General features: G+C 42.0%; 2 protein-coding genes across 3 annotated transcripts; both read left to right on the forward strand.

Annotated features, from left to right (window-relative positions):
* The first annotated feature begins 46 nt into the window (after nt 1-46).
* Nucleotides 47-4,629, forward strand: nthl1 (nth-like DNA glycosylase 1). Of its 2 annotated transcripts, XM_026359537.1 has the most exons (7): nt 47-162; nt 1,945-2,128; nt 2,514-2,773; nt 2,856-3,026; nt 3,153-3,312; nt 3,707-3,812; nt 4,190-4,629. In XM_026359537.1, the coding sequence occupies exons 1-7, from the start codon at nt 145-147 to the stop codon at nt 4,494-4,496; spliced, it is 1,206 nt and encodes a 401-aa protein (XP_026215322.1). In that variant the 5' UTR covers nt 47-144; the 3' UTR covers nt 4,497-4,629. The 2 variants fall into 2 exon arrangements, with proteins under 2 accessions (XP_026215322.1, XP_026215321.1); XM_026359536.1 differs by lacking the exon at nt 47-162 and having other exon boundaries at nt 1,750-2,128.
* Nucleotides 4,630-5,480: 851 nt separating this feature from the next.
* LOC113162625 (Na(+)/H(+) exchange regulatory cofactor NHE-RF2) lies at nt 5,481-12,908 on the forward strand. Its single transcript, XM_026360864.1, has 6 exons — nt 5,481-6,491; nt 6,779-7,081; nt 10,472-10,663; nt 11,651-11,807; nt 11,901-12,121; nt 12,258-12,908. The coding sequence occupies exons 1-6, from the start codon at nt 6,285-6,287 to the stop codon at nt 12,423-12,425; spliced, it is 1,248 nt and encodes a 415-aa protein (XP_026216649.1). The 5' UTR covers nt 5,481-6,284; the 3' UTR covers nt 12,426-12,908.
* Nucleotides 12,909-12,922: the final 14 nt, after the last annotated feature.

The following is a 12,922-nucleotide window of genomic DNA, read 5'->3' on the forward strand; positions in this document are numbered from 1 at the left end:
ACTGAAGCTGTGACAGGGGCACTTCCTACAAAAACACCATTTCGCCGCGGGGGCTGCTGGGAAATGTCGTTCCAAACAAAGCTAAACACAAACTATGCTAAACTCTGTTTGTTTGTCGTGCGGTAATCGGTATTATGACAAAACATGCATCGTTACGCAACTGTAAGTTATGCTCCCTTTTCCGAAAACCAAACTAAACTGTTTACTTATGGAATATAAATAAAAGAAACAAGTGTTACTGAAACTGAAACGCGTACGTTAGCTAACGGTAGCTAGCAGCTAGCTAAACATGCAGCCGAGGTTGAAGTTGGCTCCTTGTTGCAGTCATGAGCTGCACTGTGGCCGGGCTGTGAGTGGATAATAATATATACAATAAATACAGTATATAATAATAATAAAAGTTCAGCTCGCTTGATAAAAATCGACCTTTTATTGTACTAAAGGTTTGTGGGCATGTAATTCTAAGGAAGACTATTAAACATTAATCTACATAGAGCATGAAGGGAGCTTACAACTAAACTGAAACATATATACATATATATATATATATATATATATATATATATATATATATATATATATATATATATATAGTATTGGGTTATATAAAGAGTTTGATAATGTGATTAGACCATTATGAGCTATACATTATATTATTATTTGTATTTCCTCTCTGACAAGACTGAGGAAGAGTGAAATGTGGCTAATAAAGTGAAACTAGTAACTGTTGCGTCAAAGTACAGATATTTAGAGAGCAGATGAGATGTTGTTACTATATTTTCAGCAGTACACCAAAGTTACATAACTAGATTATTAGAGTATTAAATAGTAAATGGTTCACATTTTACTGGAAGCACTTTGACACAGTTACCCACACATCAATGACCACCTCCACCTCTGCATCAAAACTGATTGGGATCAGTATCCAGTAATAATCCCTACACACAATACATCTCAGTTTTAGACAGATTCTTTTAAAATCAATATGTTTTTAACCAATTGATTTTTTTTTTTTTTAGATATCACACCAAGCCCACTTGCAGGAACAGTTTTAACCCCAGGCCACTGGAACTGAGATTCAGTGACCGGCTCTTAAAGACCAGTTACAGCAAAGGGCTATCCCTCTAAACTGGGCCTGTCCACCGCAATTAGACTAACTTTGATAATAAAACATTAAACTGGGGCTCAATGCAATAACTAGACCTGCAAGAAGGAATTTGGGCATTTCCTTTTTATGTGGATTTAATAAGGATTTATTACTTGTGTGTGGTTTCTATGCTAAAGTGATGTGATAATGCAATGTGGGAAAAACAAACACAAACTATTTAAAACTTGAGAGTCAGAACAGACAACAACAGCTTAAACCTCCAATATGTTCAGTTGATGTATGAATGGCAAAGATAAGTATGAAAAAGTAACTCATGGTATTGTGAAAGATGACTGAAACAGATTCATTTTCTGTAAATATAATTTTTAAATACAATTGAATTTAAATAGTTTTAAAAAGTTTTCTAGTTGTCATCAGCATAACATTACGTTGTCTAGCATATTGACCAACGTAAACTCTCTGATAATTATGAGAAGCTCTTAAATTCATAACTTAAATATAATTCAATTTTGTATATTCACAATATGTATTAATTTGGATTAAAAGTAATAAGGATCTACAGCCTACAATCTCAAAATAAACTGGTTGCTTTAGAATGAATTTGATTAATTGAGCTTGAAATATTTGTAATGATCTAAATCTCATTAAAATAATGTTTTTCTTTTCTCTTGATTTGTTTTTTTTTTTTTTATTTCAACTTTAGTGGTCCCTCATGACCAGGTTACTACCAATATGACGCTAACTTCAGTTTCCTCTCAATGCTTCCTGGCCGCTCCAGCGCGGCGCTGCGTTTTGCGGTCCAGTGTTTTATCATGACTTCTCCTTATTTCACGCAGGGCAGCTCTGTTGTCACTCGGAGAGGAAATCAAACAGCAGGCTGCACGCCTGCGGCCTCTCTCAGGTCCAGACTCACCAACAGACGGAGGAATGTGGATCCAGCTTCCTCTGTGGAGGTGAAGCTGGAGGTGGAGGAGGCGAGGATCTGTGAACAGAGACCGTCCACGGTCCCCTCATCCGCGGGTAATGCTCACTGCACACAGACACTAGTAGAAATATTTTGAAATGAATGAACTGGCCTCCATTTACCTGTCTTCTAAAGTGTTGAAGCTGCTGTATTTGTTTTCATTTGTCACTCTGCACCATTTGGTTTGTAAATGTACTGACACTTGGGCTGGTTTTTATTTTATGGCCTTAGCCGGTTTTATGCCAATAAATAAGAGTTTAACCTTTATGAGACTCAACATGAGGCAAATATGAAAGGAAAAGAAAGTTAATTTAAACTTTATATGCAAAAAACTAGATGGAGATATACTGCATATACTTTATGTATTTCTTTTTTATTTATTGTTATTACTGCTGTCTGCAGCTATTTTCCATTCTCTCTCTCTCCTCTGTGCTCGCTCAGGTGACGGCCTCAACCACCAGGCCACCGTGCAGCCTAAAACAGAAACAGATGCCGTACCGCTGTCACGCAGCCGAAGGAGAAGACCTGTAAAGGTGGAATATGACGAGGCTGACGATGTTTCCCCTGTGAAGACAGAGCAGTGGGAGCCTTCCGACTGGAAGCAACAACTGGGATTCATTCGTGAGATGAGGAGCGGCCGTGATGCACCTGTAGATAACATGGGGGCAGAGAAATGCTACGACACAGAGGCCCCTGCACCTGTAGGTGTGGTTAAGGTTTTTGTTTGTCTGCATTATTCAGTAGTTGAAATTAATCCGTTTATCATTTTCTTTGTGAACACAGGTGAGACGTTTCCAGGTGTTGGTGTCACTCATGCTGTCCAGTCAGACCAAGGACCAGGTCACAGCAGCTGCTATGCAGAAGCTCCGAGCACACGGCTGCACTGTGGAAAATATACTCGCAACTGATGACGAAACACTGGGGAAACTAATCTACCCTGTCGGCTTCTGGAGGGTAACATAAAATATGTCTTTTTTTGTGTTCTGTTACTAAACTTCAGCAAACTTTCTTCCTATTGTTTTGTTCATGCTTTGCACTTGATGAGTTATCTCCTGGCTGCTCTCACCCACCTTTATGCAGAATAAGGTGAAGTACCTGAAGCTGACATCAGCCGTGCTGCAGAAAGACTTTGAAGGAGACATACCAAACAGTGTTGAGGGACTGGTGCGCCTGCCTGGAGTTGGACCCAAAATGGCTCACCTGGCAATGGGCATTGCTTGGGATCAAGTTTCGGGCATTGGTGGGCACTTACAACTCAAGTGGAGTATAACAAATGCTTTCTAATAGAAATTAAACTTGGGGCATCAATTGTTTAGTCTACAAAATGTTAGAAAATAGAACCAAAGCCTATCACAATTTCCTAAGTGACGTCTTTAAATCACATTTTGTCCAACCAACAGGCAAAATGAAAACAGAAACAGGTTTCTATAAACTAAAGAAAAGCATACAATTCAAAGAAGTTAAATGTTGAATGTAGAATAATGAATGTTTAACCAGTATAGCATAAATATATATTTGTGTGTGTTTGTGTGTGTGTGTGTGTGTGTGTGTTTGTGTGTGTGTGTGTGTGTGTGTGTGTGTGTGTTTATGTTTATGTGTGTTTATCCTCACTAATGGTGTTGACATGTCTTTAGGTGTGGACACACATGTGCATCGTATCTCTAATAGGCTTGGGTGGCTCAGGAAACCAACCAAGAACCCGGAGGAAACTCGCAAGGCCCTGGAGGAGTGGTTACCCAGGTAACAGTGACAAATTTACCGCTGATCAGTACAACTTGATTATCAAGGACCAACAAATGTGTAAAGCTCAATATTCCTGAGACGGGCCTAGATATACACATAGAAAAGACAGACTGTATCACACAATGTGTTGACCAAAGAGAAGGCGACTTTTAAAATCAGAATTAGCTAAATTGATCTTTAGGTTATTTGATTTTAAAAGGTGCTGACTGACAAATTCATTACACCAACATTACAACCTGAGAAATATGGCGTCTGGTGTAAATCAAAGTGAAAATGTTTTTTAAACACAACAGGGCCATTTTAAGATTGAGGCATATTTAATCATATTTATAGAGAAACAAACAGTGAGCTGTTCCTCTGACCCTCTGTTGCAGGGAGCTGTGGAGCGAGATTAACTGGCTGCTGGTGGGCTTTGGGCAGCAGGTTTGTCTGCCCGTCAGCCCTCTCTGCTCCGTGTGTCTTAACCAGAACATCTGTCCATCTGCCCACAAGAACTCTCCAACGAAGAGACCTAAAGTTGGATCCCCGCGCTCTCCAAGCCCAGCCTCTACCTTCAAAGCTGAAACTGAACCTACACAGGAAGCTGCTGTTAACAATGGGAGGACTAAGAAGGAGTCTCAGTCCACACCTGTTTGCCGAGCCACACAGAGAAGGAGGCTAAAAACCAAGGTTAACCCTTGATTTGTTGTCACTTCGTTTTCACTCTGAAACCATCTGTATAAGCTGAACATTGAGAATAAAGCTGGTTTAGATTTTATATGAGATTAAACACTTTGTATTGTGCTATAATGTTTTTCAAAAAATAAAAAAATGTTTGGACCAAAACTGAACGTTACGTCTTGTTTCAACTTTACCACAATATCTGAACATCATACATCAGTAGTAAACTTGTTTCTGTTATTGTGTTGCATGCATGTGTAAGTGTGGTAGTACATCTATGTACACCACACAGCTATACTTAAAGACAGTAAGTGATCTCTCTTCTTTATTCACAAAGCCTAAAGTAACAACCTGACTGTCCACATTAACCCTTGTGCAGAGAGAGATTTTTATCACAGATCATTACTATGCAGAGCTATGGTACTCTCCAGATACTTCTTCACTGACTAATAAAGCAAAGGTACAATTAATAACAATAACAACTGCATCCTGTTGGGTGCGCCTGGTGTTGTGCCTGTTGGCAGACGGCCACACTTTACTGGGACACCTAAACAGAGCCATCCCTAATGCTATTAGTTACACCTGCGTTTGCCCTTTTACAACCAACTGCATCTACATGTTTTATTAAGGCCGGGATGAAGTCTCTAAGGTTTGAGACGTGCTGGTATTCTTCAGTTTGTGTTAATTCAGTAGTTCTTTATTCATTTCTAATGATGCTCTGAAGTAAGAGAGCTTACTAAGCAGCCTGGATGATTGACAGTGTATTGATGTGTTGCTCAAGGGCACATCTGCAGAGCTGAGGCGTTGAGGATCACTGTCACGTGTGACTTGAACTAGAAACATCCAGCTGTAGGCCAACCAAAGTGCTGCCTTCACAAATACTTGCCTCACTGATGTCTCACATTTCGCGGTCTGAATATGAAGAGTACACGCCCTTAAACTCGGTTGTCCTGAGTTACTTGAACGACTCCTTTTTTTTTTTTAAATAGACAAATACGTGTGCGCCAGTGTTACAAACACAAGGAGAGCTTATTTTTCAGGGAACACAAAATCCCCATTCAAGCAGCCATCCTTTTATAGCGCTCCAGTGAGGACAGGGACAGAGGGCGGATCTCAGGTCTTCAGCTCTACCACCTGGGGAGACTTCTTTCTGTCTAGAGAGGCTGCGTCAGGACCAGATGTCCTTAATTATACGGTTTGCTACTTGTTGGACAAAGTTCAAGCGCACATTAGCTGTTCACTGTGGACCCTGTTCATTCCCTAAAAATCACGCTTCTTCCACTAAAATCTTAACGTGGTATTAAATCATCGTGCAGGTGATGGTCTCTGGTCAGGAGCGCACCGAGTGGGACGTAGCAGCATCTGCTGTCGACGCCTCTTCAGTCTCGGAGTGGGTCACACAGGAGGACACACGCCCAGCTGACGAGGGGAATTACGTGTTACCTGCGAGCAACAGCTTTCTAATCTCTGATCTCTGGGATTACTCTTTCTCCGCAGATGGACAGGATTTAGACAGCGTCCGTAGTTTTTGGCCACATTTTTACGCACCGCTTTGTGCGCTCGCACTTGCGCCCCTGGGATTAGCACGATGGGTTTAACGCGGGTTAGTTTTAGCCTTGGTTTTGGTTCGTGCTCTCTAAACTATTGTGCTTTCTTTGTGCACTCGCATGCTAAATGATAATGAACTTTTGGACACTGGTGCGCGCAGCTGTACGTCGGATTAAGAGCACGAAACTTTCCACGGCTCTTGGAGCAGACGTTTAATTTCCTAAGTCACTTTGACCCGTTTCCTCCCGTTGACTCGCTTGGATGGAGAATGTTCTGAGACCCAGACTCTGTTTCCTGACCAAAGGAGAGGACGGCTATGGGTTTCACCTGCACGGAGAGCGTAATAAAGGAGGACAGTTCGTCCGCAAAGTGGAGCCCGGTTCCTCGGCTGACTATGCTGGTCTGCGAGCTGGAGACCGGGTGGTTGAAGTGAACGGGGAGAATGTGGAGAATGAAACACATCATCAAGTGAGTGATGGTTTGATAATGGAAGTTTTTAAAAAGCACATGTGCAGCCTAATAATCTGATAGAGAGGGTCCCGGAAAGGCAGGTGAGATCTCCGGGTGCAAACAATGAGCTCCATACCTGTTAGACTACTTTTTCCCTGACCTGAGGAGGAGGAGGAGAGAAGCTACTAGAATGGATCAGTGTGTGTTAGGAATCACTGAGTGTCTTTGTCAGGCTACAGGTATGACATGTGCAGGCCAGTTCAGGGGGGGCTAACATACATGCTCTCACTGCTCTTTTCTATCAGGTGGTGAGTCGCATCCGTGAAGTGCCGCACCGCACCAGGATGCTGGTTGTGGACAGAGACACGGATGACTACCTCCGCAGCCGTGGCCTGGCCTGCACCGAGGACCTGGCCACTGAGATGGGAACCCTCTCCCCGCGCTCGTCACCGAGGCCCAGTCCCATCAATTCTCCCGTAGAAAATCCACTCCCGTCACTCAAATCCAAATATAAAGCCTCGATTTACGCTCCTGTTGCAGAGTCGCCCACTGAAATGATCAAAGTGAAGAGACCCTCAGTGACATCAAGTGCTGCCACTGACACCGAGGTAAGCTGACCTGGTCTCTCCTCCCTCCCTAGCGTGTTACTGTGTTTGATATTATTCTCAATTTTGTGGCTTGTATATATACTTTGCATCTACTTCCACAGTCTGCACCATTGTTCTTGCTGTTAAAAATCAGGGTGTAATAGTTGAACCAAGAGAAAATCAAATAAACAGTGAATAATAAATACTGTATAAGATACTTTCTCACCTAATCTCTGCTTTTAGTTTTTCCTGTCATTCAAACACCTGCTCCAACATGTTCTGAACCCACGGTTTCATCTATTTACAAGTCATCTTTAGCATCAAAAATAGGTTCTGGCATCAGGCCGGTGATCTCCTTCAGTCAAATGCAGTGGAAAGACCAAACCCAACGACAAATGTGTCCTACTAACAAGTTTGCGTGTGTCTCCGCAGCCTGATTTAGCTCATTTGTCTGTACCGTAAAGCTCCACTGTTGTCTAAAAACGATTACAGATCCATCAGCGAGCCGCACTGTTGCTCTGGGTTTAGGAAAATATGGGCACTGTATCTATAAACAGCTTTCACAGAAACTTTCACAGTGTCCACGGTTTGTGAAATAATACAAGCAGCAGAGAAAGGTGGGCTGTGAGGAGAGTGACAGTGAGATGTCTGATTAAACACTCTTAATGTGAACTGTTAACTCCTGCTGTTCCCAAACCTGCCCACTGTCCCCTCCAGCTTTTGCTCTCCCCACGCAGGTACATTTCACTGGGCAGATTTTGGTCTGATTGCGTTTTTACTGGAACTCCAGACACTGTGAAAGTGATTTCTGTGATTAGCGTGTGGAAATGTTGATAGATACAATGCCCATATTTTTATTTTTTTTTGCAGTGAATAAACATGTCTCACATGGCTCACTGATGAGGTTTTAAAAGCTCTGGATAAAAATGGATACACACACACAATACTTGTTAGTAGAATGCATTTATTGTTGGGTTTGTTGACAATAACACATATACTTATATGTCAAATCACCAGACTTGACCTTTAAATACAATATGCATTCTAAACATTTGCACCTCTAAGAGATGAACAACAGCTCGTCAAAGGATGAAACAGTGGGTTCAGATTATATCCGAGCAGATGTTTGGAAAGGAGAAGCTGAAAACAGGACAATAAAACCCACTGTTGCACCGTGGCAGTGATTAGGTGAGAAACCCTTTTGTCCTGCTGTAATTGCAGTTGTGCAGACAGAGATGTAACAACCTCACATACTCAGCTGTAGAATTGTTCCCACCTGAGAACACCACTCGACTGTTTCCTGCACTAACACATGATGCCGCGGCCACTGTGTAGTCAATTTTTGATTGGCGGTCGGCTCTTTATTGTAATCAGGCCCTTTCAGCAGACAGAGACTGGATGTGATTGTGAGATCACTAATCTAGTCTGCTCAGCTTTAGTTTGAGTGAGTGGGTTTTGACAAAACATGTCTGCTGGGATCATTTAAAGAAGTACCAAGCAGCCCAGAGGAGGATCAGATTCTATGATAGCCATTGTATATACATAGGTATTGTCTGTTTGTGTAGGTTTTTTTGGGCTCGAGGCACATGTCACACTCTCCTACTGTGCAATTTCACACACCTGTGACCTTACAACTAAAAATGTGAATACACTCAAACAAAATACACTCAAACTCATTCAAGTTCGTACATTTCAAAGCCAGTTTGTGTGACTGGCTCCAAACAAAGTGAAGGACCAGTGGCTCGTCTGTTTTGCTGAAAGCAGGGTAAATGCAGGCTAAAACAATGGCTGTTAGGTCAGCACCACGGGGAGGAGAGGGAGGGGGGGGGGGGGGGGGGGCAGTCTGTTACGTCAGCACCCGCTGTGGCTTCAAATATGAGCCGAACGCCTCAAGCATCAGAAAACTAATCTGCTGCTGTGACAGCGTGTATTTTATTGTACAGGTGTCCGTGTTGTTGTAAATGGACTAACAAGGCAGGTTAGTCTCATGTTGTTTGGGACAAAATGAGACCATCCAGTCGTAGACATTTTTAGTGAGTTAGCCCTGATTGGGGTAATATTAGTGCATATTAATCCTGAGCCAGCGTCACTGAAGCCCCTGCTCGTCATGTACTTTCTTCCCACACAGAAGAAACTATGACTACACCATTTCTCTGTCATCTCTCCACTTCTGTGCCACTTATCTTGAGGCTGACTGATATTCACATTATTGTACATGTAAATACAGATAGGATTTCCCTGTCATGTAGTGTTATGGCAGCAGAGGCCCATATGCAGGAGTCCTGTGTAAACTAAGTGTTGGCACCTGTCGCACACAGTTCAGTCACACTGTTATTTCCCTCAGTCAGTAAGGTGATGAAAAATAGCCAATTCTGGAGATCCCTGGCAGCTTAATGATGACAGCGCCTTTGCTTTCCCATTTCCAGATCAGTGTGTGTCTGTATCCTGTGTGCGTCAGCAAATTTGGTGCCGGTAAATATAGTAAACAAGCCAACAGCATGAGCAAAGATTTGTAAAGACGGTGTGAGGCATGGTGACCTGTCACCACAGCAACCGGATTTTCCATTACTTTGCATCCGGTTCACACATAGTGGTGCCGTCCACTATATTGATATATATGGATAAATTATCATTCATACACAACTCTCTCTCTATGTGTCAGCGACTGTGTGTGTGTATGCGCACATGCAATGAGCAAACCCGTGAAGGTGCAATCACATCAGTGTCACCAGACAGCCACTATTCTTTGCTATCTGGCGACTAATGCGTGGTCCAGGCACACAACACACATGCACACTTGCAGCATGTATCTAGTGATAGGTGCCCAAATGTGATCAGGAAGGTGAGTCATGAAATGTGTTGGACTCAGGGTGGCTCTTTAAGTCTGAGCTCAGGTCAGCTGTGAGACCACTGTGACACACAGTCAGTAACCAGTTTAACAGGTATGCCTGTATTAGTGCTGGGTAATTATTCTGAAGTAGATTTTTCAGGATTAACAGCTGTATGTTCAATCTGATCTGAAAATCTCTTAAAAGTTGCTTGAGTTGTGCAATTCAAAAAAATAGACACAAAGTTTAATTTGATTGTTTATGTATATGTTATAGTTGCAAGATAAAATGATGCAGAGTGCATGAATCGAGCTGCACGTGCAAAATTCAGTACCACACACTGAGAATGTACCTTTTCTTAAAGCACAGTTAAAGACTTAATGTTCACTTCGAAGGACTGAATCAAGCTTGGGAGTGTTTTTCCGTTTAATGTTTGCTTTGATGTAAAGTATTTAAATTATTGCTAAAATATGAGGTTGATTAATAAAAGTTCAATAAAAATATTTTGTATGTATTTCCTTGACTTTTACAGACAGGTACTGTATCATCTTAGACCTTGTTGTTTTCTCGTTTCCCATTTTAGCTACAGGTGGAGCCCTTACCAGAGCCGACAGCTGAGCTCCTTCCACGTCTGTGTCACCTGGTGAAGGGGGAGCACAGTTATGGCTTCAACCTGCACAATGACAAGACAAAGGGTGGACAGTTTGTTCAGTCTGTGGACCCGGGCTCAGCTGCCGAGAGCGCAGATATCCGACCTGGAGATAGACTAGTGGAGGTACAGTACAACCTGAGCACACTGAACACACACACACACACACACACACACACACACACACACACACACACACACACACACACACACACACACACACACACATTGAAATAAGCTGGGCTTCCTGAACATCTAGCTTCTCATTTTGTGTCATCACTACACTGTTTAAAGGGTAAATTGTAAATGTTACTCATACTTCACTTGGTGAACAGGGGCTTAACAAGATGTTGCCAGTAGCGCCACCATGTGGTGAAATATTAGGCAAAATCAGGCATTTTATTTAAATAATAAGTCTAACAGCCAGGCAGAACAAGTGGACCTGAGCTGGCACACAAAGTACTCAAAGAAAAGTGCAAGTATTGGTCTAAAAATCTACTCCACTACAGCAGCACTTCAAATTCTCTACTCAAGTATATCCTCTAGAATTTGACAAACACTTTATGTACTGACACATATTATTAATTCATAATAATACATACTAGTTGATTCCAAGTATAGCAGAATTGTACTTGAGTAAATGTATTCTGGTACACCACTGTTGAAGAAGGACAGATTAATAAAGGCCTTGCCAACTGAACGTTTGTTCACCAGCTTTTTCTGTTCTACATAATTTATCGAGTCTTTGACAAATTTGGTTTATATCCTTTGAAAATGAAACTGAACATAAATCACATGTTTGCTGTTGTCTAACCCCTACTATTAATTTATAACTTGCAGTCAGCATGTTGATTGAAAAGACCATTAACTTTTCAAATACCACAAGCACTAAAGAAGTGAAACTTGGTGCCCCGGTGCCTCATGCAATAAAAATAATTACACGTCACCAAACATCTGATTCTTACAAATGTTCACAGTCTTTAACTTGCACATACTTACGGAAGAAAACATGCTTTCACTTCTAAATAGTTCACCTTATTAATCTCTCAGCAGCTGTGATTACCAACAGATGTCACTCACGTCCTCACCGATTTCTCCTTTTCTCTGTTTCAGGTGAATGGAGTGAATATAGAGGGCCTGAGGCACTCAGAGGTGGTGGACCTCATTAGAGCAGGAGGAGAGGAAGTGCGTCTCCTAGTGGTCGACCAGGAGACGGATGAGTACTTCCACAGAATGGGGATCGCACCCTCCACCAGCCAGCCAGTCAAAGGTCAAGTAGTACACACACAGATGGATAAAAACAGCTCTTTGTCTGCCGTCATTGTCATTCTTAATGTCGTGTCGTCTGATTGTCTTCTCACAGAGGTCTATGTGAACGAATCGTACTCAGAAAGACCCCCGTCCATCCCTTCTCCTACCACTGAAATCGCCACCACAAATCCACCAATCATAAACGTCACACTGACAGACCCCTCCATCATGAGCATGTCTTCAAAATCCCGGACACATGGGAGCTCAGCATCACAGTCCTCCAGAGGGTCCACCACCCCATCGGATATCAGCAGCTCAGACATGAGCATCCAGGTAAGAGAGGAGATACGTGTGTGTGTGTGTGTGTGTGAGATAGGAAAGAAGAAAGAAGACAAAGCAAAGAACCAGTCAAGAAATTAGACGTTGGTGGGCGAGTGCATGAAACATGTCTACTGTTTGTGTATCATAGGTGCCTGATGAGGATGACAGATCTGTTTTCGACACTTCGATGGACTGTGGCCTGCGTCTGAGTCCTACAGCTGCCGAGGCTAAACAAAAGGCCTGCGCTGGGCGCAACAAGAAGAGGGCTCCTCCTATGAACTGGAGCAAGAAGTACGAGATCTTCAGCAACCTTTGACAGCAGAATGCAAGGAGAAGTCATTGTAGAAAAAGAAATAACATTTTGATTCTTTAGTATGCATTTCCAGTATATTTTCTGTAGTAAGTACCTCCATCTGGCAGTGACACAAAAAATATGTGTACTGTGGAAAAAACACTGTGTAAGATAACAGAATTTAACTACTATTCTCTAGGTGATTAGGTGATTACTTTACAGTATGTACAGTTAGGTTCATAGATAATGAGATGATGATTTTATTGGTATTCTTCCTCTGTAGACCACCACACTCAAGAACTGAGCCAAGTCAAGACTTTCAGCTTTACTTCAATAGGTTTGACAAAACGGTGACATTAACATTTCAGGAAGTATAAATCATTTCATACACACAGCCCCGTTTTTCGGTGTGTGTGTGTGTGTGTATGAAAATCAGCTTTTGTGTTCGAGCTTATATTTTGTTTTCTGTACATTAAGGTTCCTGAAATAAATAAAAAACAGTATAAATATGCCACCACTGT

The sequence above is a fragment of the Anabas testudineus genome, chromosome 1 (genome assembly GCF_900324465.2).
Source record: "Anabas testudineus chromosome 1, fAnaTes1.2, whole genome shotgun sequence".
Lineage (NCBI taxonomy): Eukaryota > Metazoa > Chordata > Actinopteri > Anabantiformes > Anabantidae > Anabas > Anabas testudineus.

Coding starts and splice junctions, on each gene's coding strand:
- nthl1 (XM_026359536.1), top strand. CDS start 1,867: ATGCTTCCTGGCCGCTCCAGCGCGGCGCTGCGTTTTGCGGTCCAGTGT. Junction 2,774..2,855: donor ACACAGAGGCCCCTGCACCT/GTAGGTGTGGTT, acceptor TTGTGAACACAG/GTGAGACGTTTCCAGGTGTT. Junction 3,027..3,152: donor ACCCTGTCGGCTTCTGGAGG/GTAACATAAAAT, acceptor ACCTTTATGCAG/AATAAGGTGAAGTACCTGAA.
- LOC113162625 (XM_026360864.1), top strand. CDS start 6,285: ATGGAGAATGTTCTGAGACCCAGACTCTGTTTCCTGACCAAAGGAGAG. Junction 11,808..11,900: donor CACCAGCCAGCCAGTCAAAG/GTCAAGTAGTAC, acceptor GTCTTCTCACAG/AGGTCTATGTGAACGAATCG. Junction 12,122..12,257: donor GCTCAGACATGAGCATCCAG/GTAAGAGAGGAG, acceptor TGTGTATCATAG/GTGCCTGATGAGGATGACAG.